Here is a 24,253-nt window from a genome sequence, read left to right as displayed (position 1 = left end):
GGGCACACGGTGTGCTGGGAATGGGGGCATCCAGAGGGTTGAGATGGGAGCGGGCCCGGGACCCAGACAAAAAGACGGAGTTCTGGGCTTCTCCCACATGGGAGAGAAGAGAAGAACAGGCCTTTTCTCTTCTTTTAATTCAACAGATATTTTGAGTGCCTACTGTGTGCACGGTGCGGCTGTGGGCATGAAGATAGACGATGTTTGTAATTGCCATTTTCACTGCGCTGCGAACGTTTTCGAAGATTTAGGAGCTATGGCTTTATCTTGCCCTCACAAGCACAGAGTGAATGATTTGCCAAAGTTCTATGTCTAATTAACAGCAGATGCTCGTATTCCAGAGACAAACCATTCCACCGAGCAACAGATTCTTATTTCTAGCTGCCTAATGAGTATCTCCACCGGAATGTCTGGAAAGAGCTCACCCTGCCTGCTCCTCTCCCCTGCATGAGTTTGCTAGGGCTGCCCTAACAAAGGACCACAAACCGAGAGGCTTAAACTGCAGAAATGTATTGTTGCGCGGCTGGAAGTCTGAGATCCAGGTGTGGGCCGCGCTGGTCCCTCCTGAGGGCTGGTGGTTGGGGGGGGGGGCGGCGGGGGGTGGGGGGAGGAGGATGTGCTCCGTGCCTGTCCCCTAGCTTCTCGTGCTTTGCTGGCAGGCTTTGGTGTTCCTTGTACGCCGATCTCCGCCTTCATCTTCACATGGTGTTCTCCCTGTGTGCTTGTCTGTGTCAAGATCTCCCCTTTTTATAAGGCCACTAGTCAAATTGGATTAGAGCCCACCCTAATAGCCTCATTTTAATTTGATTACCTCTGTGAAGACCCTATTTCCGAATTAAGGTCATGCTCTGAGGTACTGAGGGGTTAGGACTTCACATTTTTCTGGAGCACACAATTCAACCCGTATCACCTCACCAACACCAACCCCCCAAATATTCCACGGCTGGTTGAATGGAATCCTCGGTATACAGGCCCTTTGCGTCTAGCTCGGTGCCCTCACTAGCTGGTATGGTGGCCCAGAATCGCCTGGACCAGGCAAGGCTGGAGCCCATGACTCGCATCAAAGGTGGCCCAAGGGGCTTGCACAGGATCTCCTCCATGAGCCTCTGGAAGATGAGGGAGGGCCAGATTGTGGAAGTTGGGGAGGGGAGGAAGGGGCGGCGCTGGAGGATGTGGAACCCATTCCCGAACCACTGGTGCTTTGTAATGTCAACTGTAGCATCAAGGGTGTTGGAGAAACCGATGCGGCGGCTACAGTAGATGGGAAGCTACATGGGAAGAAGAGGGCCAGGGTTTGGGGAAACCATGGCAGGGATGGAGAGGAGGTAGCAGGGGAGGAGGACCTTGGGGAACAGAACCCGAGAGGCCCCGAAGGGAAGTATCGGCGCCCCCGCGGGGAAACATGGGGAGTGTGAGATGGCAAAGATACTTAACTCCAAAGCTTGGGAGAGAGGCAGGAGCTGGAAATAACTTTTCAGAGTTCTGAGTGGATTAGGGTCCCCCTGGGAGAGAGAAGTGAGAATAAGGAGGTGGAGAAGAGGCCTGGGGGAGAAGCAGGAGGGAACCAAGTCTGGTGTGAGAAGGTCAACGGCACCAACTCCCGCAGAGGGCGCAGACCGAGGGGGGGGCTCTTCCTTATCAAAGCAAGTTGTGAAGAACGGGCCGGTTGCGCTCCGGTCAGAAGGAAAACTGCGAATACGCCTCTCTCGTCTTTTAACTGTTTATTGTATAATATAAAACTACAAAAGTAAGACTGCTTATTTCCATGTACATTGAATCTGTCCAATCGTTTAGATTACAGCCCAAACCTACATGTGAATACAGCTATCTGGGTTCCGATGTGACGTCTGTAATATTGCATAGAAAAGGCACAGCTCTCAGGTCTGTGGGGGAAAGGTTACACCTCCATTTTGACAAAAGCTTTCCTCAAAAACCATGCACCAAACATGTCACTATGTACAGCTTTTCCAAAATCTTGTTTGTTTGCTTGTATGGACTGTACTTCTCTTGCAAATGTGTTATCCCCAAAAGACATCCAAAATTCTTATTGGCTCTGTCTGCAATAGCATTTGATCCTGGCTAATTTTTGGGAACCACTGAGACTCGTTCTTAGAAGCACTGAGAACAACTGTATACAAGCAGGACGCACACACCTCGCTGCCTTTGGCAGTTACAGGAAGTTAACTATTTGCAGCCAGAACAGGTTAAATACGCTCTTTTCAATATTCTCAGAAAATGTAGAAAGGTCCAATTTGTAACAGCAAGGTTTTGAAATTAAGACAATTCATATAGAGGGTTAACAATCACTGCACAGTCTTTTTTTTTTTTTTTTTAACGTCTGTCATTTAAGAAGGCTGCCCTGCAGTATTCAGAATTCATTGTTTACCACAAAGGTGGTTAATAAATTTAAGCTTTAAAAAGGATCTGTAAGGTGATACTTTGGCTCTCTGGAGCTTATTTATTCAGGAAATTTTCCTTGATTGACCTCAGGGCAGTTGGGATATTCCACGGGGATATGGCAATAAAAGCTCAATTGATAAAGACACTCGAGGTGTAGTGGAGGCTCCGGCCAGTTCTCACCCTTTGGTGTGAACGAGGGTGTCGGTGTGATTGCCCCTTCTGTCAGAAAGAGGAAGTGTTGCTAAAAAAAAGTTTAAAAATCTCAACCCTTTGATGCTTGATTTTCTGAAAAAATTTGGAGGTATTGAAACATTCCTCATCCATACCTTTTTGCATATTTCAAACAGACCTAGATTAGAGGAGAAAACTGAATGTGGACTGAGCATACGATGACAAGACCCGGGGCTCTGGCTCGGACCCCCTCGGAATACAGACTGACATTCCTACAAGAGAATACATTCCTACCATACATTCTGCACATGTTACGATCCAGATGTTGTTAGAGCTCCACAGTAAAATAAATATATTTACACAGAAAAAAAAGGAATAAATAACTTATGAAAAAAAATCACTTCAAATTCAAAGCTCTTATTATTCTGCTCTCATCTTGTCACTTCATTGCACATCACTGTCAATAATTTTCCTCTCCCAGCCCCACCCAGCACGTCCTTCCCGTAAAGGCACCTCAAACTGCCTGCCTGACTCGGAATGCCACGTGGTGTCCTTTAGCAAGGGGGAAGGCGCCGCTGCCAGGTGGCACCTAGAAGCACATCCCCCACTCAAGACGGGGATGCGGAGGTCACCCCCGGGCCCGCACGCGCTTCCCCGCCAGGACATGGCTCTGTGAAAATAAGACAAAGATCACTTGAACACTTGACGGTTTTGTTCGTTTACAAACGGGCCGCTGATTTCCCGTGTCCTCCTCAGCGGACCTTGAACGTCAAGCATTCGTGGCAAGGGTGTCCAGAGTTAAAAAGCATTTGCCTGCTGTTGTTGGGGGTTTTCTGCTGTGATTTTGAAGCCCAGCCTCACACATATGAGAGAGTCAGAGAACCATGTTTGGGCAACACTTTGCTGTGCTTATTTGAACTGTTGCCCAACATATGGGATTTGTTTAAACACACGATTTGCTAATCCAACCAAAGTACAGTTGTTCTAAGTTACTGTAAATCAGTTTTTAACAATGGCAAATCAACCGCCTTCCCCTGTTATTGTTCAGAATAATCAACACTATTGTGTCTGTATACGTATGTGTATGTGTGCGGCATGTGGCGAGCTCGCCGGGTCCTCCGGTTATCGAAAGCATGGCGCCTGGGCTGACTTGTTCTCCACAGGAAAAGGAAGCTCTTAAACCGGACAGGCACAGTGACACCGGAAGCATCTACAACAACCCTCACCTGACCGCTACGGTCCCCGGTCCTATCAAAGGAGATGACGCGGCTGCAGCAGTAAGGGGTATCCAGGCAGAGGTTGCTCGTAGGAGAGCAAGTGCAATTTGATCTGTTTCTCACCGCTCTACTGAGTTGACAATTAGCCTTTAAAAACACATTCAAGTGGGGGAAAAGCAAATTCGAATACAGGAAAATTTAATCCTATCATACACAAATCCTTTGCTTAGATGAGCAGTTCCTTCATCACAAATGTATTTGCTTCGCCATGTGCATTATAAAAATAAAACTATCTATGGCTTGTTTAAAGTGCCATTTTATAAAGCTGTCTTTTTTAATTGGCCAGAAGGACTCAATTTTATCCATGGCAAGAAGTGAGCAGAATTGGTGGCTGAATATTGACAAATGACCAACAACAAAGACAACAACAATAACACAAATCCCATAATTTAAAAATTCTTAAATAAATATAAAAGTTATTCCTAAAGAAGCCATCTGCATTTCAGCAATATAGGTTGTAACCAGCTAAAGTACCATTGGAAGAAAGAAAAAAACTGAAACGAAAAGGCCATCAACAGTTTCGGCAACAAGCATGATACACTGCAAATGTCTTAAAAATTAAATGTACACCACTAGGGATAAAGAGCGACTTCTCAAGTGTCCTGGGTGGGGGCCGGGGAGGGGGTGGAGGGGAGGCAAAGGGAAGGAGGAGAAACATGCATAGAAAGTCCTGTCTGTGTTATTTGGGTAAAACAGCCCCGTTAAGTGTAGTTAAAGCAGTTGATTCAAGGAAGCAACCAGATTGGAAGCTGTGACATAATGGTACCGACTCCAGGTTCAAGAGCCACGGATGTTACAGGACAGCATCCCAGGCTGGGCCAAGGTGAGCGGAGCTCGCTGTGGTGATCGCGAAGATGATATTTTCAGCGCTTAGCAAGAGAGGAAGGAAGGCTCTAGGGAAGGGAAGCTGGAAAAGACAACCAAGCAACACAGTGGATGCCTTCTGGTGGTGGTTTCTTCCTTACGAGCCCTAAGCATTTGCAATAGGGTTTAGTTCCACAAAGAGGTTGGTTACTTTTCAGAAAATTTTGTTCTCGTGTAAAATTTCGGGTCATCATAAAAATTATGCCAAAAGGGAAAGATTTGGGGGTTTTGTTTAAAAAAAATAAAAACAATTAAAAGCACAAACTTGGCATAAATACAGTGAGTATTCGGTAGGCTTCCCCTCAAGAGGGGAGCTAAAGAGAACCATCATCACGTCAACCCCCATCTCCCGCCAGCTGCTTAATGCAAGTTTGATGAGCAGACGCGGCTCTGGCTTTGGAAGTCACAGTGCTGGCGGGTGTTCATGCCAGGGGGTTGGTGCCTGTGAAATTTGGGTGTGATATTGCCTGGCCCTTTCTTAAAGCAGTGTGTGTGTGTGTGTGTGTGTGTGTGTGTGTGTGTGTGTACACGCGCGCACCTGCATCTGGGGACATCAACTGCGGATTAATTTGACCCAATTTTCTCTTTGCACCAAACACATATAAAACATTACAACTCTATAAAAGTACAAGTGCAACTTGTACATCTGAAGTTTTGCAGGAACTATGTGAGCAAATCCTATCAAAATAGCTATCTCATATGTATAAACAGCATTTGTTTTTAGAAAAACAATATCATAAACTGCAGAATCTGTACAAAAATATAAAATAAATTTGGGCAGCAGTTCCTAAACAGCCATGTAAATGCAACACTTAGGAGGAGTAGTTAATGCCTCTAAAAAGGCTGAATTGCCAAGTCAACCTATACAGGGCGAAAATGCCAGAAAAGGTACTGAGATTATCTAAATAATATATATATATATATATTTTCTCTTTTTACCTCTTGCAATAAAACTTATAGAAAAAATAGACAAATATGCACATGCAATTTACAGCTTTTCCAACGTATTCCTTGTGCTTCACTTGAACTGTTTATTTTTGTCATCCGGCATGGCAACATTGTCTTCAAAAGCATTCTTTCCTGTTCCAGGGCAGCAGGTCTCTGAGAACCACTCAGAAAAGCGTATTAAAAGTGGTCAGACGTGGATGAAGGCACTCCAACTCTGCTCAAAGCAAAAACTAGTGTGATCCTTTTGTAAAACGATCTTTTCCTCTGAAAAAGGCAAGCAAGGGTGCATGCACAGTGCGGAGAGCTGTGGGGTGCGGGGACACTCGCAGGGTCTGGGCGGTGCGGGCGCCGGGCCGGGGCTCTTAGGACCCGACCAGCACCTCCATGATGTGGTCCAGCTCCGTGAGGTCCATTTTGAAAGGCTGACTCGGGGCGACCGGCTGACTGCTGTAGGGGGCCAGAGTCTTGAGGAGGTCGTCGGCCGACACCGGGGCCATCTTCGAGGCCGTCCCCGAGGCCGACGTGCAGGGGTCGAAGTCGTACATGGACGTATCGATGTCGGCAAACAGGATGTCGTCCAGGGTCAAGTCTGTCAGAAACCCCGTGGACGTCGTGATCTCGAAGTTCCCGGGCAGAGAGTCCATCAGCTTCGGGTCCTCGGGTTTCGGGCCGCCCGGCGCGCCGGAGCCCCCTCGGGAGCTGTCGGGCGCCGCCGGGGCGGCCCCGGGGGAGGTAGACGTGGGACAGAGCTCCTCGATCTCGTCCAGGGCGGAGGAGAAGCTGTCCTTCTCCGGCGGGGGCGCTGGCGCCGAGAGTCTGGCGGGCGGCGCGGGCAGCGCGGCCGGGGAAGTGCAGAACGCGTCGTCGGCGTCGTCCTCGAGCAGCGAGGCTGGCGTGAGGCAGGCATCCGGCGGCGTAGTGCTTCCGAGGTCGCAGGCGAGCGCGGGAGGGGGCGCGGGGGCGCCGGGGGCGGGGGGCGGCGCCTCCCGGTAGTTGTCGCTCAGCGCGTCGGGCGGGGGCGAGGCGGCGGCGGCGGCGGCGGCTGCGGCGGCGAACACGGGCCTCAGGCTGCCTTCCTGTTTGAGCTCCTCCTGGATGCGCCGCAACATGTTGTTGATCAGAACGGTCTTTTGCAAGCTGGGCTCTGTGAGGGGCCTGTGGTTATAGAGTTTCATAAGGGAAATGTTGAAGATAGTCTGTCGCTGTAAGGTGTAAGACACCTTGGATGGCCCATCGGAGGGAGACAGGATTTTGCCTTCCAGCCCATCTTCATGCTCGTCAAACTTCCGTTTTTCTCCTTTACCCAACATATATCTGCAAAGGAGAAAGGAAGGAAATGGAATGAATCACACGAAAACTAATTTCGCCCCGAAAAATGGCGCTGATTCGGAGGTCGGGACTTGGACTCCGGTTCCTGGCCCAAGGTGACTTAGCAGGGGCGGATTAACTGGGGGAAGCTCTCTCAGAATCCGAGAGAACTGGGAGATCTACCTTTGTATGCTGGTGGAGCAATTTTTATCACTAGGTAGTCTGGCGAATGTATTTCTTGAGAAATGTGTACGACACAGACAAGTTAAACGTTACCATGGAAACCATGATTTTGACTTTCTCCGCTCGTGCGCTTGCGTTCGCTTGCCTAACATTACCATGCAGTTTCAATTTCCCTCCCCCAAACAGATTTATTTTTGAAGCCCAAGAAAACAGATGAAGGTGTCACAGATTACATCTTGAGCGACTGAAAGAACCACGCTGGGGAGGGGGGGGGGTGGGGAGGAACAATTTTGGTAGAACCGTGTGTGCTTTCAAAATGCCTTTTCCTTCCTCATTATGCATTGAGACTCGCTGCCTGTTTGGTGACATGTGGTGAGGCACTTGGCCTGTGTGAAATGACCACAGCGATAGAGCCTGCCACCGCTTTTCAACCTAGAATAAAGTGGAGGAATGTGGTTTTCCCAGTCCAAGTTCCACGGCTCAGTTTGATTGCATACAGTTAAGTCTGAATGCAACTGGGACTAGTTTAAAAGTAATTTGTTCTGATTATAAGCATTGCTGTTTGAGTACGTGTGAGACATTTCATAACAAAATACCTACTGTGATTCCAGAGATACATACGTATTTCAAAAGAAACAAACAGACAGACAACCACTTCATACCTTGAGCATTTGGGAATGGCTTGACTCTTAACTGCTGCCCCGCCTCACCTGAGGCTCACAGCCTACGGCGCCCCCCACCCCACAACCACTCCCTCCTTTGTGAAGACCCCCTCAGTGGGCTGCGTCTTCTGGAGAGTGGTACTTCCTTTCAGAACTTCTACCATCTGAATAGAACAACTGCCAAGTCCACTGGTCTTTGCCTCACAGACCTCACTTCCAAACCATTTAATCAAGAAAGTTATTCTCATGCCATCCAGACCAGGAGACGTGGGTCTAACTAAGCCAGGCCTGTGTTTGCCGGCCCACCGTCTCTGCAGCACCCACCCACAGGCCGGTGTTCACCCTCTCGTCAGTGCCACTCACTCTTTGATAAATTCATATACGAGTACTTTGGACTTCCCCAATTTTTCGTCTAAAAGCGACTTGCCTTTTACTGAACTGCTTCGGCTGATTTTGACGGAGCCTCATTCCATCCATCCTTTAGATTTACTCTTCTGCACCTCTGCCATCTTGGGCACTCTGCCTGAAAGTGGGGAGTCCCAAAGATGAATAAGGCCTGGCCTTCAAGGGGCTGCGTATCATCTCCTACCCCTCATCATTTGGAACTGAGCCTTGTCCTAAAGGAACACAGCTAACCATAACGAAACTGCACAGCTCTTCCTTGCAACACTTTGCTCAGGAAGGCCACGCTGCCCCCCAAGACAGACGAACAACTCGTAGGTGGTCACAGAGGCTGGCACCAAGTTTCACCCGGAGCGACTGCCTTCACATGCCTTGATCTCCGGGAGAGAAAGACGGCCACACCCGTCAATGTCAGAATCAGCCTGAGAATTTGTTAATGTCCATAAAGAATGTATAGTTGCTTGTCTGAAACGCCTTCCCTCATAAACATGAAGAAAAGGGATGTCAATCACAAGGACCAAAGACCAGTCCCACAGTGTTCTCTGAGGGAAGGAAGATGTGACTTCTATATCGAATACTCCACATGACAAAAACTTTTCCCACTGTTTAGTGCTAAAAAGTCTCATTTGTATATATACTTTGCATAGAATATTTCCTATCTAAAGTATCTGTGCTACTTAAATTTGAGTGTGAATCAGAGAGGAGGTGATTTCATTTCACATTAGAAGACACTTTCTCCTTGATGCCTTAGAGGTGTTACTGGATGGCTGTGTTTTGAGACAGTTACACTATTTGTATCTGCTTAAAATTTAAGCATTTCAATATTCATTCCTAGAAAAATTCCATTTTTGCCGAAGAGCTCACTGAGTGCATTTAATTCTCAGATAAAGCTGTTAGATGGTCTACATTATGGGTTATAATGTAATTGCACCGAATACATGTAAATCTGTGTGAGAGTAGACAAATTCATACAAATACACTCTAAATCTGTTTTTCTCAAAGTGTGGTCTTAGAAGGTGCCGGTCTGAGAACTGTTACTGGCCCAGAAGAGTTAAAAAGAGATACTGTATTACTTAGAAACATTTACAGCAAATTTACAGAGTAATTGTATATCTGTAAATCTAATTTCTAAAATAAGGCTTCTATTTTGTTTTTTGGGTTTTTTTCTGAGAAGAGAGAGGGAGAGCACCAGCTTGAGTGGGGGAGAGGGGCAGAAGGGCAGAAAGAGAGAGGGAAAGAGAAGATCTCAAGCAGACTCCACGTGCAGCACGGAGTCCGACGTGGGGCTTGATCTCACAACCATGAGATCATGATCTGAGCCGAAATCAAGAGTCAGACACTTACCCGAGTGAACCATCCAGGCTCAGTACTTTTATTCCATTTCTCTAGTAAGTATATTTATGTTTTACTAAAGTAAAGGAAAAAACAAACAAGATGGTCCTTCATCACAGAAAGTTTGAGAAGCGCTATCCCAAAATGTAAACCAAATAAATACTTCGAAACAAATCAGTAACCTCACTGCCACGTGGAATTTTTATTGGTTTTCTGCAGGAGAGGTAACAGGTAAAAACAGTGTAGACTTTCCTTTTCTTTCAGTCATTAATATAGGAATGTCTTTTAAAGAGTTGTTGCCAGGATAAACAACAGGGCTTTTTCAATTACTTTCTCAATAAGGATTATTTCTCTAGAAATAATCACTGTATCTGTGAAACTCGAATATCTACCAAGCATGCGGCACCACAGGCATTTAGCAGAATTCCCACAGCTGAAGGAGATCGGTGGAGATGTCTTCAAAGAGATTTCAGTGTGAGAAGCACTTATTTCCAATTAGAACGATCCAGCTGGTCAGAGCTGTGTGACAATCCTAATGCTTCAGGAGCAATGCTGGACAGGGAAGGAGGAGGAAGGACCCTCGTAAGCAAAATTTGTGGGCAGGATAGACAAATTGAAGCTTGGATGCTTTTCAAATGTGTAAATAACCCACGATAGGATATGTCTCAAAGCAGGTTTGCCTTCATTTCTCTACAGCATTTTATGAGGCAGAACTGGCTCCACACACCCAAGTGAGATTGCAAAACACACACAATCCCGATCTGTAATCCTGATTCTAGCTCAATCTTGCTAGAAAGGTATAAATTGCAACGTAATAAAATTGAGGCTGCATTTTCACTTAGAAACTTTAACGCTTAAAAAAATTTAAAAAAAAATTTTTTTTAAGTGTTAAAGTTTCTCCAGAGTTTGCTTAACACAGTGTTTGAGTGTGACCACGTTCAGAAGAGGCCTCCAGCTCCCAGAGGGGGAGGTTTTGAGAGCGTTCACCAGCGGCGCAGTGTTAACTGTTAACCACCACCTCCTGGAGCAGGGCACAGTTCAAAGAAGAAAAGACAGCCACTCAAGAACCGGAGGGCAAAAAGCCAAATGGTGTCTCTGGACCCGGGACTCAGGCTGGCCAAAGCCAGGGTCAGCCGCTCCTTAGAAGCCTCGCTCCTCAGCTCGCTAAGAAAACAACAATAGCTCTTTAAGCACACTATCGGCGAAGCACGTGACCTTTAAAAGGCCTCACTGGGCTGCAGCCTGAAGACAAGCAGTAGCTGGGGCTCATTAAAGGCTTCAAGGTAACACTAGAGAAGCGGTGTTCTGCTGTTCCTGCCTGAAAGGCTGACACCTATACCGGGACAATGGACCTGCAGTTCACAGAAAGGAGGGGCTTGTGACAAGTGTGGCTTCTAGGCCATCCAGAGACCTGACACCCCTCTTTGTCTCCTCCTTTGGCTTGTGAAGACATAAGCCCAATGCACAATTCCTTTACCCAATTTTTCGGCCAAAAGAGGGTCCGAAAAGGGACCTTGAACTTCAGGGCTGGTTAGAGACTCCCGCCTGGAGGAGGGAGGTGGTCATTTCCTCCCGTTTCTGCCCCTCCAGGGGGCAGAAAATAACCTTTAAAAGCCAACCATACCCACTCTTCTCCTGCATATTTGGTGGTTCCTAATACAAGGTTCACGATAAAACACCCCCTTCCCAATAAACTTGCTAGAAACAAACTCCTAGCATCCTCATTTTACTTAAGGTAAACTTTAGCAAGTGTTACCTACAGCAAACTAAGTTTTGAAAATAAAGAACAAAACTCATGGGTAGCAATATAAATGAAAACCTCTCTTCCAGGGTTTTCCAAGAAGTTTAATACTGAATACAATTCTGTATTCCAAACCTGGCTCTCAGTGGCACCGCTTTCATCAGAAGGGACCCTGCCCTCAATAGCTACAATCTGTTTGGGCAGATGATCAAACAATGGGTCACTAAGACATTCCATAGGACCAGAAATACAGGGGCTGATATTCCCTGACTACCTGGGGGTGTGCAATGTAAGATTCTGAGTGACTCCTATAGCAAGGCATCAGAGAGGTCATTCTGGGCTGGGGTGATCAGGGAAGACTTCCAGAGACAGGGTGTGAGATTTATATTTAAGGTGGGATTGTCTCTTCATGCCTATTTCTTACTCCAGACTGTAAGCCCCATGAGGATACACACTCTGTTTCACTTGCCTCTGTATCCTCAGGACACAGAAGATGCCCCACAAATAGAACTATCGGTAAGCGGAAAGAATGAGGAAAGACTATGGGACAGCCGGGAAACATGTGTGTCTTTGTCCCGAGAGCGAACTGTGCCTGGGAGGGAGGGTCTGAGAAAGAGAAGAACTGAACAGACCTCCGAGGTGACAGCTGTACAGGGCGGGACGTCAGTCAGGAAACTTGGTGGGACGGAGACACATGGGGTGGGCAGGGAAGCCTTAGCTCAGAAAACTGTCTAGGGACAGTCATACGTCTTCAGCCTGGGCGAGCACCCCACTCTCCTGGGGGCTTGTCCACACAGAACACTGATCCCCCCCACCCCCAGGATTCTCATCCAGCAGGTCTAGTGTGGAGCCCGGGAATCTCCACTTGCACGTTTGCAGGTTACGCTGCTCTGGGGACCCCAACTTGCTCTTTCCCCCACCCAGCCATTCCATGTGTGAGCCTGTGGATAGTTTTATCCAACAGGGAACCCAAGGTCTTCCCTATTTGTGTCTAAGCAAGTAAGGAAAAAAGGAAAGGAATGGTGTTTTTGCGATGGCAACAGACAACGGACATTAAAAAAAGCAAACAGACTATATGCAGAATTAAGGTGCCTTTAGCTCAATTTTAGTGGTAAAGTCCAGCCTCTCAGACTGAGACATCAGATCCCACTGGCTAGGACCCAGATTCTTCTTGCTGTCACCTTAGAGTGCATGGCAGTGAGGCCTTCAGCCCAATGTCCAAAAACGAACTGAAACAGTACCTATGTGGTAAAAGCCTAACATTTCATAGCTTTTAGATTATTAAGGCATTAAGGGGAAAAATGCAAACTTAAAAAACAATCAAAAAGTTCTCCTTAACTCAATGGTTTTCAACTTTTTGAAGGCAATGTCTTAAAATGAACAAAAACTCCACTCTCCTTTAATGCTATTTGAACCGTCAAAAATAATTATATTTAAATTAAGAATATTAAATCTACTTTTGCAAACTACCACCAGTCACTGTAACCTGCAGGGTCTCCGTAGCCCTCTGTGGGTAGCATCTGTGCTGGGGCCTCTGGGGGCCTGAATGGGAAGCTTCCTTGGCCCACCATGCGGGCTGGGCTGCCTTTCCGGCTTTCTGACTATGTACTGGTGAAAAAAGGATGAAAATCATTACTTCAAAATATCTCAGCACTCAACTGGGTCATACACTGTACATTTTTAAGAGCCTGTTCTAATTTCCTTCTGTACTAGTAAATAAAAACTGGAAGTCCAGTCTTACCCATTCAGGAGTGTAGCTTCACGACTAAGCGACACATTGTTTTAAAAGCCAAGTAACAAGGCAGAACTAAGCCACGGTGTCCTCTGTGGTCAGGGAAGGGCAGTTACTAGTGGGGCATGGCTTCTGGGGAGCGTGGCCACTGACCTGCACACGTAGGACCTATGCGTGTTTCTGCATGCATGCTATACTTTACTAAACATATATTTTTAATTTTGTAAAAAATTTTAATGTTTTGAGAGAGAGAAAGAGAGGCAGAGGGAGAGCAGGAGAGGGGCAGAGAGGGTGGGAGACAGAATCCGAAGCAGGCTCCAGGCTCCAAGCGGCCAGCATAGAGCCCGACGCGGGGCTCACACCTGCAAACCGTGAGATCATGACCTGAGCCGAAGTCGGACACTTAACCGAAAGCCACCCAGGCGCCCCGTAGTAAAAATATATTTATTTTTAGTAAAAATATTTTTTAAAAATACTAGCGAGTAGCTGTCAAGGAAAAGGCCCCCAATTCAAAGGGGAGCTTTAGGAGGCCATCTCCCTAATCTCTATGACGCCGTCTTCCATGTGACCACTGGCTGCTGAAGGGCACAGAAGTACCAGTGCTGGCACTGAACTCAAAATGAAAACGCATTTACAGGGATGCTAACAATTCAGAGCAACTGTTTGTGCTCATGGATCAACCTCATTTGGGGAGGGAAAAAAAAGCTAAGAGAAGATGTGTGACAAGTGTCTTCAAAGAGCCTAGCGGAGGCGATTTCCTCATCGGACATCCTGTGCTGCCCAAACCCACAGCCCTTTAAGTGGAAACACACATTCTTCCAGTTTCTGGCAGCGGTAGCAGTAGGGGCCCCTGGCAAAAGTACTGTGTGTGTGACAGACTTCCCAGACCCAGAGAGAGGCTGGCGGGAGAGGGTTCTGAGACAGCCTCTGAAACGCGGCCGTCTCACTTCCCTTCTCCTCACCCCGTCTACCTGCCTTATGGTGCCATCGGAGCCGGTTTTTGAGGCGGTCCAAACCGAGAGCCTCTGGCCCTGAGAGAGGACACCTCCCACTAGCCACGGGGCAGAAAGAACTCTGAGGCACGGTTCTTGTACGGTCATGAGTGTCACACAGCAAGTCCCAGGCAGGAAGGAAAAGTCTGATCCAACTTCAGTGGGGGTGGGGGGGGGGCACATCTGCTTCGACAACTTTCCACACGGCTCAAATATTACACCTTAAAAAAACACACGGGACTCAGGAATCTGGTAAGGCCTGCACGTTTAACACCCTCCCTTGCCCAAGCAACAAGAAAACACACCCTGAGAACACAAAGGCCACCCTGAACGGGACGTAGTAGGTGGCGGTGCTGGCGAAATGGCTCAGAGAAACAGGCCCAGTCCTCCTAGGGCTCACGCCCACGGCCGTGCCACGCGCCGCGCTCCTCCTCGCGGCGGGGACGGATCCCCTGGCGTGGGGTTGGGGACGGGGGGTGCGCTGAGCCTCCGGGAGGGTGCGGAAAGGGGGGGGGGGACCGGCCCTCCCAAAGGCTGCCTTCAGGCCCCGTGGTGACTGCTTCTGGCCGCGGGGAATGGCGGAAGCAGGGGCAAAATTCCAACGGGGAGAAAGCCTCGCTGCTTATTTACAGACAGGGGAAGGGCTCCCCGAAGACAGGGGAGGGTGTTACTAACGCGAGCCCTAAAGCTGCCTGCGCCGGGAAAGCTTTTTCGGAAACAAAAACAAAACAAAACAACCACCGAAGCTCATCCAGGACGAGGTCCCTGCAGTAACATCCATGCTAATTGGTAAGTAAGACAAAGCCTTCCCTAACAAATCAGCAATGTAATTACGAAGCCAGTCGCTAGACGCAGCCAGCTCGGCGCGCTCGGGCGCTATTCCGAAGCCGTAACCCGACACCACTGTTTGCCGCGGCGCCGCCTCCCGGCTCGGCCCGCCGCGCGGGGGGCTCGGGGCCCGGGCGCTGCCGGCTGCGGGGCCAGGCGGCCGACGCTGCACCTCCACCGAGACCCGGGAACGGCCCTGCTGCTTTCTTGACAGCGCCTTACAGCCTGCAGAGAAAACCGAAATTCGGCCAGGAAGTCAACCCCTAACGAAAGTAAAAAAAAAAAAAAACTAACTAAAAAACAAAAAACACCCAAACCAAACCTCAAAAAACTCTTGACTGTTTGGGAATGTAATGTCTTTTTAATGTCCACAAGTTCAGAAACTCTAGCTTTCCCTCTCGGGATTTTTACATACTTCTATTAAATGGAAGACTGTTTCAGACACTGTTGGTTTGTCAAATATCATCTTTTCTCTTGGAAAAAGAAAAGGAAAAATTTAAAGGTTGACAACGAACTGCATTTAGTGGGCAAAACAGACTCAAGTTCTGGGAGAGAATGTTTCAAGTAAATATTTCTTTGGAATATATTATGGCCTTGTTAATAAACATCTGGAAAGAAAAACAGGCTTTTTCTAATGTTACTGTTAAGTAGTATAAAATGTTTCTAATATCCCGTCTTACTGGTTCCTCCACCAGCTGGGGATTTTAGGTTTTAAATTCAGCTAAATCTTACGAAGCTGGGGACACGGGTCACCTTCTTCCAAAGACAGTGGAAATGCTAGCAATTATTTTATTTTACCTAAGGATCTGGCCAAAAAAGCACCACACCCTTGAAGCAAAGACTGAGCAGAAATATATGGTTTCTGAACTTAAGTTTAACAAAAACATACTCAACATTTGCTTCAAAATCCTCAAGAGAAAACTGCCCGTGTAGATGAAACAAAACTGACAAAATGTTGACAACTATTGAAACTGGGTAATATGTATGAGGGGATGCACACACTCTTCCCTTTACTTGGGAGTGTTTGGAATTTTCCATAATAAAAAGTTAAACACACACACACACGTCAATGCATCTGTTCAAAATTCTACAAATTAAAAAAAATCAAATAAGCACAATAAATTATTTACACCCTCAGTGAGAACTATTCTATTAACTTGATAGGTTAGTTTACACAGAAGGCAGCTATTAATGCTCCATGTAAACGACGCACGCCCAGTACAGGTCAACTCCTTTCAAACTCTGAAAGACAGCACATCACGTTCAGCCACAAGGGGGCGCGGCAGAGCAACAAGGCACGCCTGAAGTCTGATTATTCACTGCAATTCTACCTATAGACCTCTCTCAAAGTATACACATTTCGAGATTGTTCCCAAATTGCAATCTACACAAGACACTGCTAGGCAAGTGAAGAGGCTTGCCAAGGCCAAACTAAATTATATTATGCTATGGTTCACACTGAATAATACTGTATGCAGAAAAAGGCTGTTGCCTGTATATGTGACACTGATGTTTCAAAAACCATGGTTAAAATCCCTGGAGGAGTCCTGAAGTGAGAACACACACAACAACACACATACAAACCCAAGTATAAGATGAGACCTTGGAGAAGCCAACAGTTTGAAATTTCCAGTGGAGGTCCTAACCACAGTGGACTCCCAACCACACGAGTTAGTCTCAGTGGTAGCATTAAGAATTTTACTAGTATTGAAAAGCCTTCAACAAGGCTTATTAAGAACTGGAAATTATTTCCACACTGAACAGATAAGGCTTCAGTCAGTTATTTGGGAAAACTTCAAAAAGGATATTGGAGGAGCCACTTAATTGTAAAATGTAACAAAGTAAACTTCAGAGAGATAATGACACCAGTTACTGTGTAACTACTTGCTGAAATATTTTTCTACTCAATTACAAGTTGATGTTCTATGATGTTGTATGTTCCATAATAATGTTCATAAGAAATTAACTACTATCACCAATCTTTCCCTTTGAAACTTTGTAAATACAAACGTTTTTTATAATAATTTATTATAATCATATAAATTATGTTGGTAATTCATACTAATTTGGTGTTAGGAACATCTTTAGCATGCTGAAGCTAAAGACTCATAATTAAGGAAAAAAATTCTTAGATTTGAATTTCTTTCTCTTACGATAATGGGCCTATAAAGGCTAACCAGCCTTGCCCCACCCCATTCCCGTGCACAATGAAAATATTTTTTTCTCCTGTACTTATAATTGCTTGGATGGGATTCTGGTTTCAACCCTCCTATATAGCATCTTTTCCCCAAAGATACCTTGTTTTTCCCCCTCACACTAGAGACCCTTAATAAACAATGTCAGGGGGGAATAAAAAGGCTTAGTCAGGGTAGAAACCAGTGCTCTGCCAAAAGTAAGTGACAGGTTTGTTTTTTTGGTTTTTGGTTTGTTTTGTTTTTAAGAGGGCCATCAGATATATAAAACAGTCACACTAAAAGAAGCAATACTTTGCTCAAATAAATCTGTGTAAAATGAAATTACATCTTTAGTTAAAACAAAAGGTTGCCTTCCACATTTTGTTGGCCAACTACTTACCACTGGATGAAATAAAAACGAAGTATGCCACATCAGGAAGTGTTTTTATGGAAGTGTTTCTTAAACATTATGGGGAGGTTTTAGTCTTTGTGTCCAAATTCAGAATGCTTTATTACTGTGAAAGATCACTTTAGAGAAGGCACATTATAAAATATTACTCACAAATATCGAAAATATTTCATCTTTTAACCTGCACATGCAGTCTATTGTTTTTTAATTTACTTACTGAGTAAAATTAAACATTGTACTGTATGGTCCAAATCTGGATTCCTTCAAAAATATCTCTACAACATGACATAAGAGGATACAAACCGAAGGTAGATAGGATAACAGAAATAGACTTAAGAGACATGTAAAAGGGAGGAAACTATTTTACTGTGTAAATCTCAGTCCCATGTAAGCCACATCCATACTCCAAATGAGTTAGTTACTCCTAAGAAGCAGGCAGGCTGGTGACAAGGTCTTACGAAGACAATTTAATCTTTATATAATATACTTGGATAATTCACAAAGTAGAAAAAGAAAATGAGGATACAAACTGGACTTGAGAGCCATGAATGATACTTTATAAATATGGCAGCCCTTGATTTTTACAAATAATCGTTTGGGGCCACTTTGAGATGAAATGTATTTCTTTCGGAGGACTTCTGCGTATTGAGAATTAATGACCCTCGGAACACAAAGTCACTTAGTCAAAGACAATGCAAATAATCAACGTACCACACTGAATATGATCCATATTTATTTTCTAAGGAACCGACCTCTTAATACTTCGATGATCTCCAGTGATCCCTAAGGAGAGCCTGCTTCCAGTCTACCACACTTGCTACCCCTAACATTCCACCCATCCTGCCTAGCTTCAGGGGTTTCAGAAGCAAGAAGACAGGTGCCACTTGAGGAGTCCACATTTTGAATCTAGAAACCAGCTACCATCAGACAGCTAACAATCATCATCAGGTCAAATCTATTTTACTTTACATTCCTGGATTTGGCAAAAAATAGTTTCAAAAAAGCGGCCTGTTTTTAAAACTATTCAGAAGGGACCATCACCAGGTTCATGATGAGCAGAAAGGCAGCCCAGAAATTTCTTGTTCAGCTGCAGACCACAAAACTCAAATTCCTCTGCTGGGTCGCTTCTCTGACAGCGGGGAAGACACGGAAATACACACGCACAAGGAGGTTCCCTCCTCAAAAACGGAGAGAAATGTGGAGAGCAAATCTGTATCACGTATTATTAGCAAATGGGATAACCACTCAGGGAGGGTCGGTTTAAAACAGGTGCCACTTCATTATCTCCTCAGCGTGGCGAGAATTTTACGCAAACCCGTTCTGGTGTAGAGAGGACCTTGGGACTTTGAGATTCCCTGAGCTGAACTCAGGCAGCACGTCTCAACACCAGGGTGGGGTGCTCCAGCGGCCCTGCTCCAAGCGGCGTGCCGGGGGATGATAAGCAGCCGGCCAGGACAGGAGAGCAGGGAGCTAAAGGTTGATCTGCGGCAAGTGGCGGAGCCGTCCGAACGTCATTTTCTAGCCACGGCTTATCCAAGGGGTTCTTTTCGCTTCTTGTTCAGCAGATTCACACAGCCCGCTGTAAACATAAGTGTGTGCGCGTGTGTGTACATACACTAAACGCCCTTAAGAGCCAGAATCCCTGCCCCTTCACCATTCCACGCGAAACTCCCTAGAAGCGCACACACACACACACACAAAAACACGCTTGGTTTGGCGTTTCTCCTCAATTAACCGCCTATGCAGATTGTTAAAGCAGAAACCTTAGAACTACTTAATAACTCTGCAAAGTTACAGGGCTTTTGCAGAGAGACAAAAAGACAGTAATTCAGACATGACTTCGTTTTAAGCACACAGGTCTGCTGCTACCTGGAGTCACTAGAGAAACAAAGCTGCCTTTGGGCACCTGAAACTAGTCAGACCTGCTGTAGCAGTCGCACCCGGTGGCTCCAGATCTGCCCTCCGCTCTCCTCCCTCCAGCCCCCGCCCCACGCATCCGCATAGCTCACTCCACTCGGGGCGGTGCCGGGCCGGCCACACTCAGCCCTAGTCCCGCCGCCGTCCCTGCTCAGAGCCAGGGCCAGCGCTCCACACAGAGCATGCAAGTGTCAGGACAGGCCGGACGGGCGAGCGGAGGCCCACTCCATTCTGAACCGAGAGAGCAGCCCCGGGTACGGAGTACAGCTTGGACAGCTTACGTGGTCCTAGGTTTCTAGAACGGATAAATCAAACTGTGGTTGTGTGTGTGTGTGTGTGTGTCAGTGAATCCTGGCAGGTATTTCTAATTAAGTTCAGATGAGGGACAGAAGACCTTGAGAGGAGACGAATGAGCCTCTCCAGCTTCTGGAGCCCTCAGACCACAAAGGGAGCAGGATTTCCAAAAGGGAGTTTGCATTGTCTATATGAAGTGCTTAGTTTCAATGATAAGCATTTGTTTTGTCCCATTAAAGGCCACATGACTGCAAAGCTACTGTGATGTTTTTATTCTGAAATTTTTATTTGTATTTCAATGAACGTTTTCAGACAGCCAAGCATGTTCTGTTTGTCTCATGATCTTCAAGAAAAAAGAAAAAAAAGAAAACAGTGACACAAGGCATCTATTTATTACCCAGAATAGGAATGTCGTCTTATTGGCCTGACATATGCCATTCACAGATTCATACAAAGAATGAACTGCCACACAGTGCTCAGGGAGAAAGACACTGCTCCACACAATGAGTGATGGGCGCTCCGGGGGACAGTTCTGCTCACAGGGTTTCCCAGCATCTGCACAGAGGGCAGAAGTCTGCTTTTCATACCAACTGCACTAGCCATTGGAGACAATAATTTTTTTTAAAGACACGCCAGCGTGGGTCAGTAGCTGTTTCCTTCAAGAATATTAAAACTAAAGTAAATACCCACATACTTTTTAAGCAGGAGTCCTAGCTTATGGGTTTCTACCATTTGTTGGAGTAATATATAGTAGCAGCAGGTAGAAAATTATGATTTATGCATATGCAGTGGTCAAATCTGAGATTTCCATGTTCTGCTGGCCAGTATTAATTCATGGGAAGACCTATGAAGGTAGGTGTTACCCTTACTGTGAGGCCATTTTTCACTTAAAACTGAAGCTTGCCCTCTGGTGCCTTTAGCATATACGTGATCTTTGGACTCAGTAATCAGAGATCTCTCTCTCTTTCTGTCCTTTGCCAAGAAGCTACTGCAACTAGAACCATCTCCTATAGGATAGATCATAACATTAAATACGAAATTTCTGTAGCAACAAAGTTTTTAAAACATTCTAAAAGTGAATTAAGGTTCACACTCCTCAATACCAAATTTATCTCTACATGTATTTAGCCTACATATAATATTGACATAGTGGTCTTGATTTTTCTGACAGAAATTAAATATAAAATAAAACTCCATGCTTTTACTAGTTTAATGAGGAACCACAGCAAAAAACAAACTCAAAAAGTTTCTGTAGTACCTTTCACTTAGTTAATTAAAGTGTAAAATATTGGGGCGCTTGGGTGGCTCAGTTGGTTGAGTGTCTGACTTTAGCTCAGGTCATCTCACCGCTCACGGGTCTGAGCCCTGTGTTGGGCTTGTACTGACAGCTCAGAGCCTGGAGCCTGCTTCGGATTCTGTCTCCCTCTCTCTCTGCCCCTCCCCCACTCACACACATACACACACACACACACACTCTCTCTCTCTCTCTCTCAAAAATAAACATACATTAAAAAAATAAAGTGTAAAATATTTTGATAGAGAGTAACCTTGTAGTCAAATTTCATACTGATAATCTGTAGTATTCTACTTTACTTGACAAAAAAAACACTATATTCATTTGTCTATATTTTTTACCTCCTCCATACTTATCTTTATGTTTTGGGTATGTGTCTTTCTCAAGTAGTGTTGTACTTTTATTCTGTCATTGGAGCAGTATGTAAAATAGTGGATGCGAAAAAGCTCTCAGTTGCTACACAAATTTGAGTTTTAAAATATCAACACTTTTATTATTTTCTATGCTCATTGTTGATAATTCAGTACATGACAACTGGGTAAAATTTATATTTCACCTTTGCACTGAAAAAGCTTTCAAGGGGGACAGTTCAGCAAACAAGAGTCTAAAGGATTTCAAAATCTCAATTAATATCCTTCTCTTAGTTCTTAAAGGGAAACAAACCTGCACAGCTGTTACCTAAGAAGCTGTGACACTTGCCTGACAATAAAACTGTTCCTTAGGACATCTTGTTGTATACTTGGCTGGTATTATAAAGTGGGAGTCCTCTCTCCTACCTGTTGTGATAAAGCAAGGAACACACTGAGTGTCAAGAAAGAAAAGAAAACAAAAAAAGGCTGTCAAGTCCATTTCCTAAGATTTCTCAGTCTGACAGCAACACGGTTATGTACGTTTTGATTAGGAGGAGAGGAAAAAAGTAAAAATTATCTTCAAGGTTTCTTCAAACTTGATGAACATAAACAACTTTACGTCACCATATAATTCCTCTAAGTAAATCAATGAAGCTAAAAGAAAACTTTCTAACATTTGTCTGTTTTTTCCCCACAAAGAAACTGATGAGGTTAACAGGAAAGCGGAGATCCATGAACAAGCTATTCCTGCTCACGCCAGAAGCTGGGTCTTCGGATGGGTATTTTCATCCTCACAGCTCACTCCAGCTCACTCAAATCAGAATAGACTGCTATAAAAAGTGGGAGCAATGGGAGGAGCTCTTGGAGTGAGGCATGCCTTCTGGTTAGCTGAGCAACTATCCCCTTCCCCCTCCTCAGCACAACAATGAAGAGACTCTCAGGTGGACTGCCCTCCAGGGGTTGAGTGGAGCCAAGAGCCCACTTCAATCCTGTCAGAGACTAGTCCCTAATTACAAAATGCTACTTTGAACACTTAAGGCCTCAAGGATCCTATTGGCTACTACAACTTCTAGGTTCTTTACACACATTATGGACATTTCTTAACATATATTGGGAAATCAAAAAGCGTATTTCATGAACAAAGCTTGAAAACATTTACTATCTTCCTTACGACTGAGGCTGCCCAATGCGATTCAAATAAAAACTGCTACAGTCTGAGGCTGTCTGTCTCACCTCGCTGATTGCCCTTCCCTATTCAGTGCCTGTAAAAACTTACTTTCTACCACCCCAAACATCCTGAAACTACCCAGTTTGAAAGCAAAAAGTTATCCTAAGACAAACTCTACCTAATCTTTTTTGTGAAATTTAGACTAAACCCGAAACCCCACTCCTTTCTCAATCTATTACTATTACTTCTGCTAAAGGTAAGATGATTGATGGCCAAGAATAAAAATAAGAACAATTTATGATTTTCTTTAGATGCAGTGGCCCTCTGACGGCACCCTCTGTCTTAATGGTACAAAGTCCAGAGCCAGGGACAGCTGGCTCCCCGCAGCCCCCTCCTTTTCAGTCATAGGCGGTTACCACCAAGATGACTTGTAGATTTCTAACTTAAAAGCCAGTGAGACGTTAAGTTTAATACACACATATATTCAAAATCAATTCACTTGTCACAGGCGAAAGGAGGATAGAGAGGGAGGTTTTCAAGCTAAAAACAGAGAAACTCATAAAACCACACTATAGCAAGTTGGATGCAGACCCGGTCACGGAACCCAAAAGTGAAGCAGCCTTCGCTCCGGCAATCCGAGCCTTAAAGAAAAGAAAAAAAAAAAAAAAAAAAAAAAGTCTCGTACGTTCACAACAACACAACGGCCACAACACGCACACACATCCCAGCTGTAAAAGCGACAGCTCCAAGCTCCCTTCGCCCCACTGCTGGGCTCCGGTTAGCTCCCGACCCCCTCCTGACCTGGGTCCGTGACTGCCCGTCCCCTGCCCTTCCCCCAGCAGATCTGGCCGGGTACGCCGGGGGGTCCCCGGCCCTCGCCCCGGGGATCTAAGGGCGCGGGGCCGGGAAGCAGTGGGAGGGGACGCTCGTCCGGGTACCTGCTCCAGGCCAGGTTCCTCTCGCCTCGGCGCCCGCGACCCTTGCGGCCGCTCGGGCCCCTCCTCCGCCCTCCGGGCTCTCCCAGCCCTGGCCGGGTCCCAACGCTGCCCCCCACCCTTCGGGGGCCCGGCGCATCCGAGGATCCCCTCCAGCCTGGCGCCGGGAGAACTTACCACATGCAGCTCCACCTGGGAACTAACGCATCAGGAGGGGTTTCTGCCCACTCCTCAAGCTACTCTCTCTCCATGCGGAGTCCCCGCTCCGGGGGCCCGAGGGTGGCGCTGGGGAGCGGGCAGGAGGCGAGACCGAAGCTAAGACTCCGCAGTCCTCTGCCGGCGCGCTCGGAGCATTATACAATGGTGGAGGAGGCGGCGGCGGCGGCAGGCAGGCAGGCAGGCAGGCAGCGGAGGAGGAAGCGGGAGGCGGGCGGAGGGGGCGCCCTGACCGAGCGAGCGGCAGCTCGTGCTCCAGCACTCGCCGTGCAGGAGTGACGTGCGGCCAGCGAGCCTCCCGCGAGCTCCGGGCCCCGGGCTCAGCAGGCCCCGCCCCTCTCCCGGCCCCGCCCCCTCTCCCGGCCCCGCCCCCTCCCCCGGCGGTCCCGGGAGGCGAGATAAATGCCGTGCCGGGCCGCGGCCGCTGCAGGAGCAGGAAGGGGCAGGCAGAGCACGGGAGACGTCGGGTGGCAGCGCCGCCCACGGCTCCCTCCCCGGCCGGCGCGCCCTTTATTTTCTCTCAAGGAAAGGCTTAAAGAGAAGGCGAGACGAAAAGAAACACTCCAGCCAAGGGACCACAACTAACCACCAATAATCCCCTCACACTCCAGAAAATACTCATGCAAATGACCGAGCGGCTAGTGACAAAGGCGGCG

The 24,253-nt window shown here is 46.5% G+C and overlaps 1 protein-coding gene across 6 annotated transcripts in view; it reads right to left on the bottom strand.

The window, feature by feature from the left end:
- Positions 1 to 1,706: 1,706 nt before the first annotated feature.
- Positions 1,707 to 24,253, bottom strand: part of SERTAD2 (SERTA domain containing 2) — a 115,216-nt gene continuing 92,669 nt past the window's right edge. For 2 of the 6 annotated variants that reach the window (XM_039243147.1, XM_039243148.1), the window contains exon 2: positions 1,707 to 6,974. In XM_039243147.1, coding sequence (XP_039099078.1) covers positions 6,023 to 6,970 — 948 coding nt within the window. In that variant the 5' untranslated portion in view covers positions 6,971 to 6,974 and the 3' untranslated portion in view covers positions 1,707 to 6,022. Of the gene's footprint in view, positions 6,975 to 7,151; positions 7,193 to 7,244; positions 7,302 to 21,393; positions 23,088 to 23,558; positions 23,899 to 24,253 lie in introns of those variants that run through there. The other 4 variants (XM_039243146.1, XM_039243150.1, XM_039243149.1 and 1 more) reach the window with 4 other exon arrangements.

The sequence above is a fragment of the Hyaena hyaena genome, unplaced genomic scaffold, assembly GCF_003009895.1.
Source record: "Hyaena hyaena isolate Hyena2069 unplaced genomic scaffold, ASM300989v1 scaffold_224, whole genome shotgun sequence".
In the NCBI taxonomy this organism is placed as follows: Eukaryota; Metazoa; Chordata; class Mammalia; order Carnivora; family Hyaenidae; genus Hyaena; species Hyaena hyaena.
Note: the sequence above shows the minus strand (reverse complement) of the source record. Positions and strands in the feature narration are given on the sequence as shown.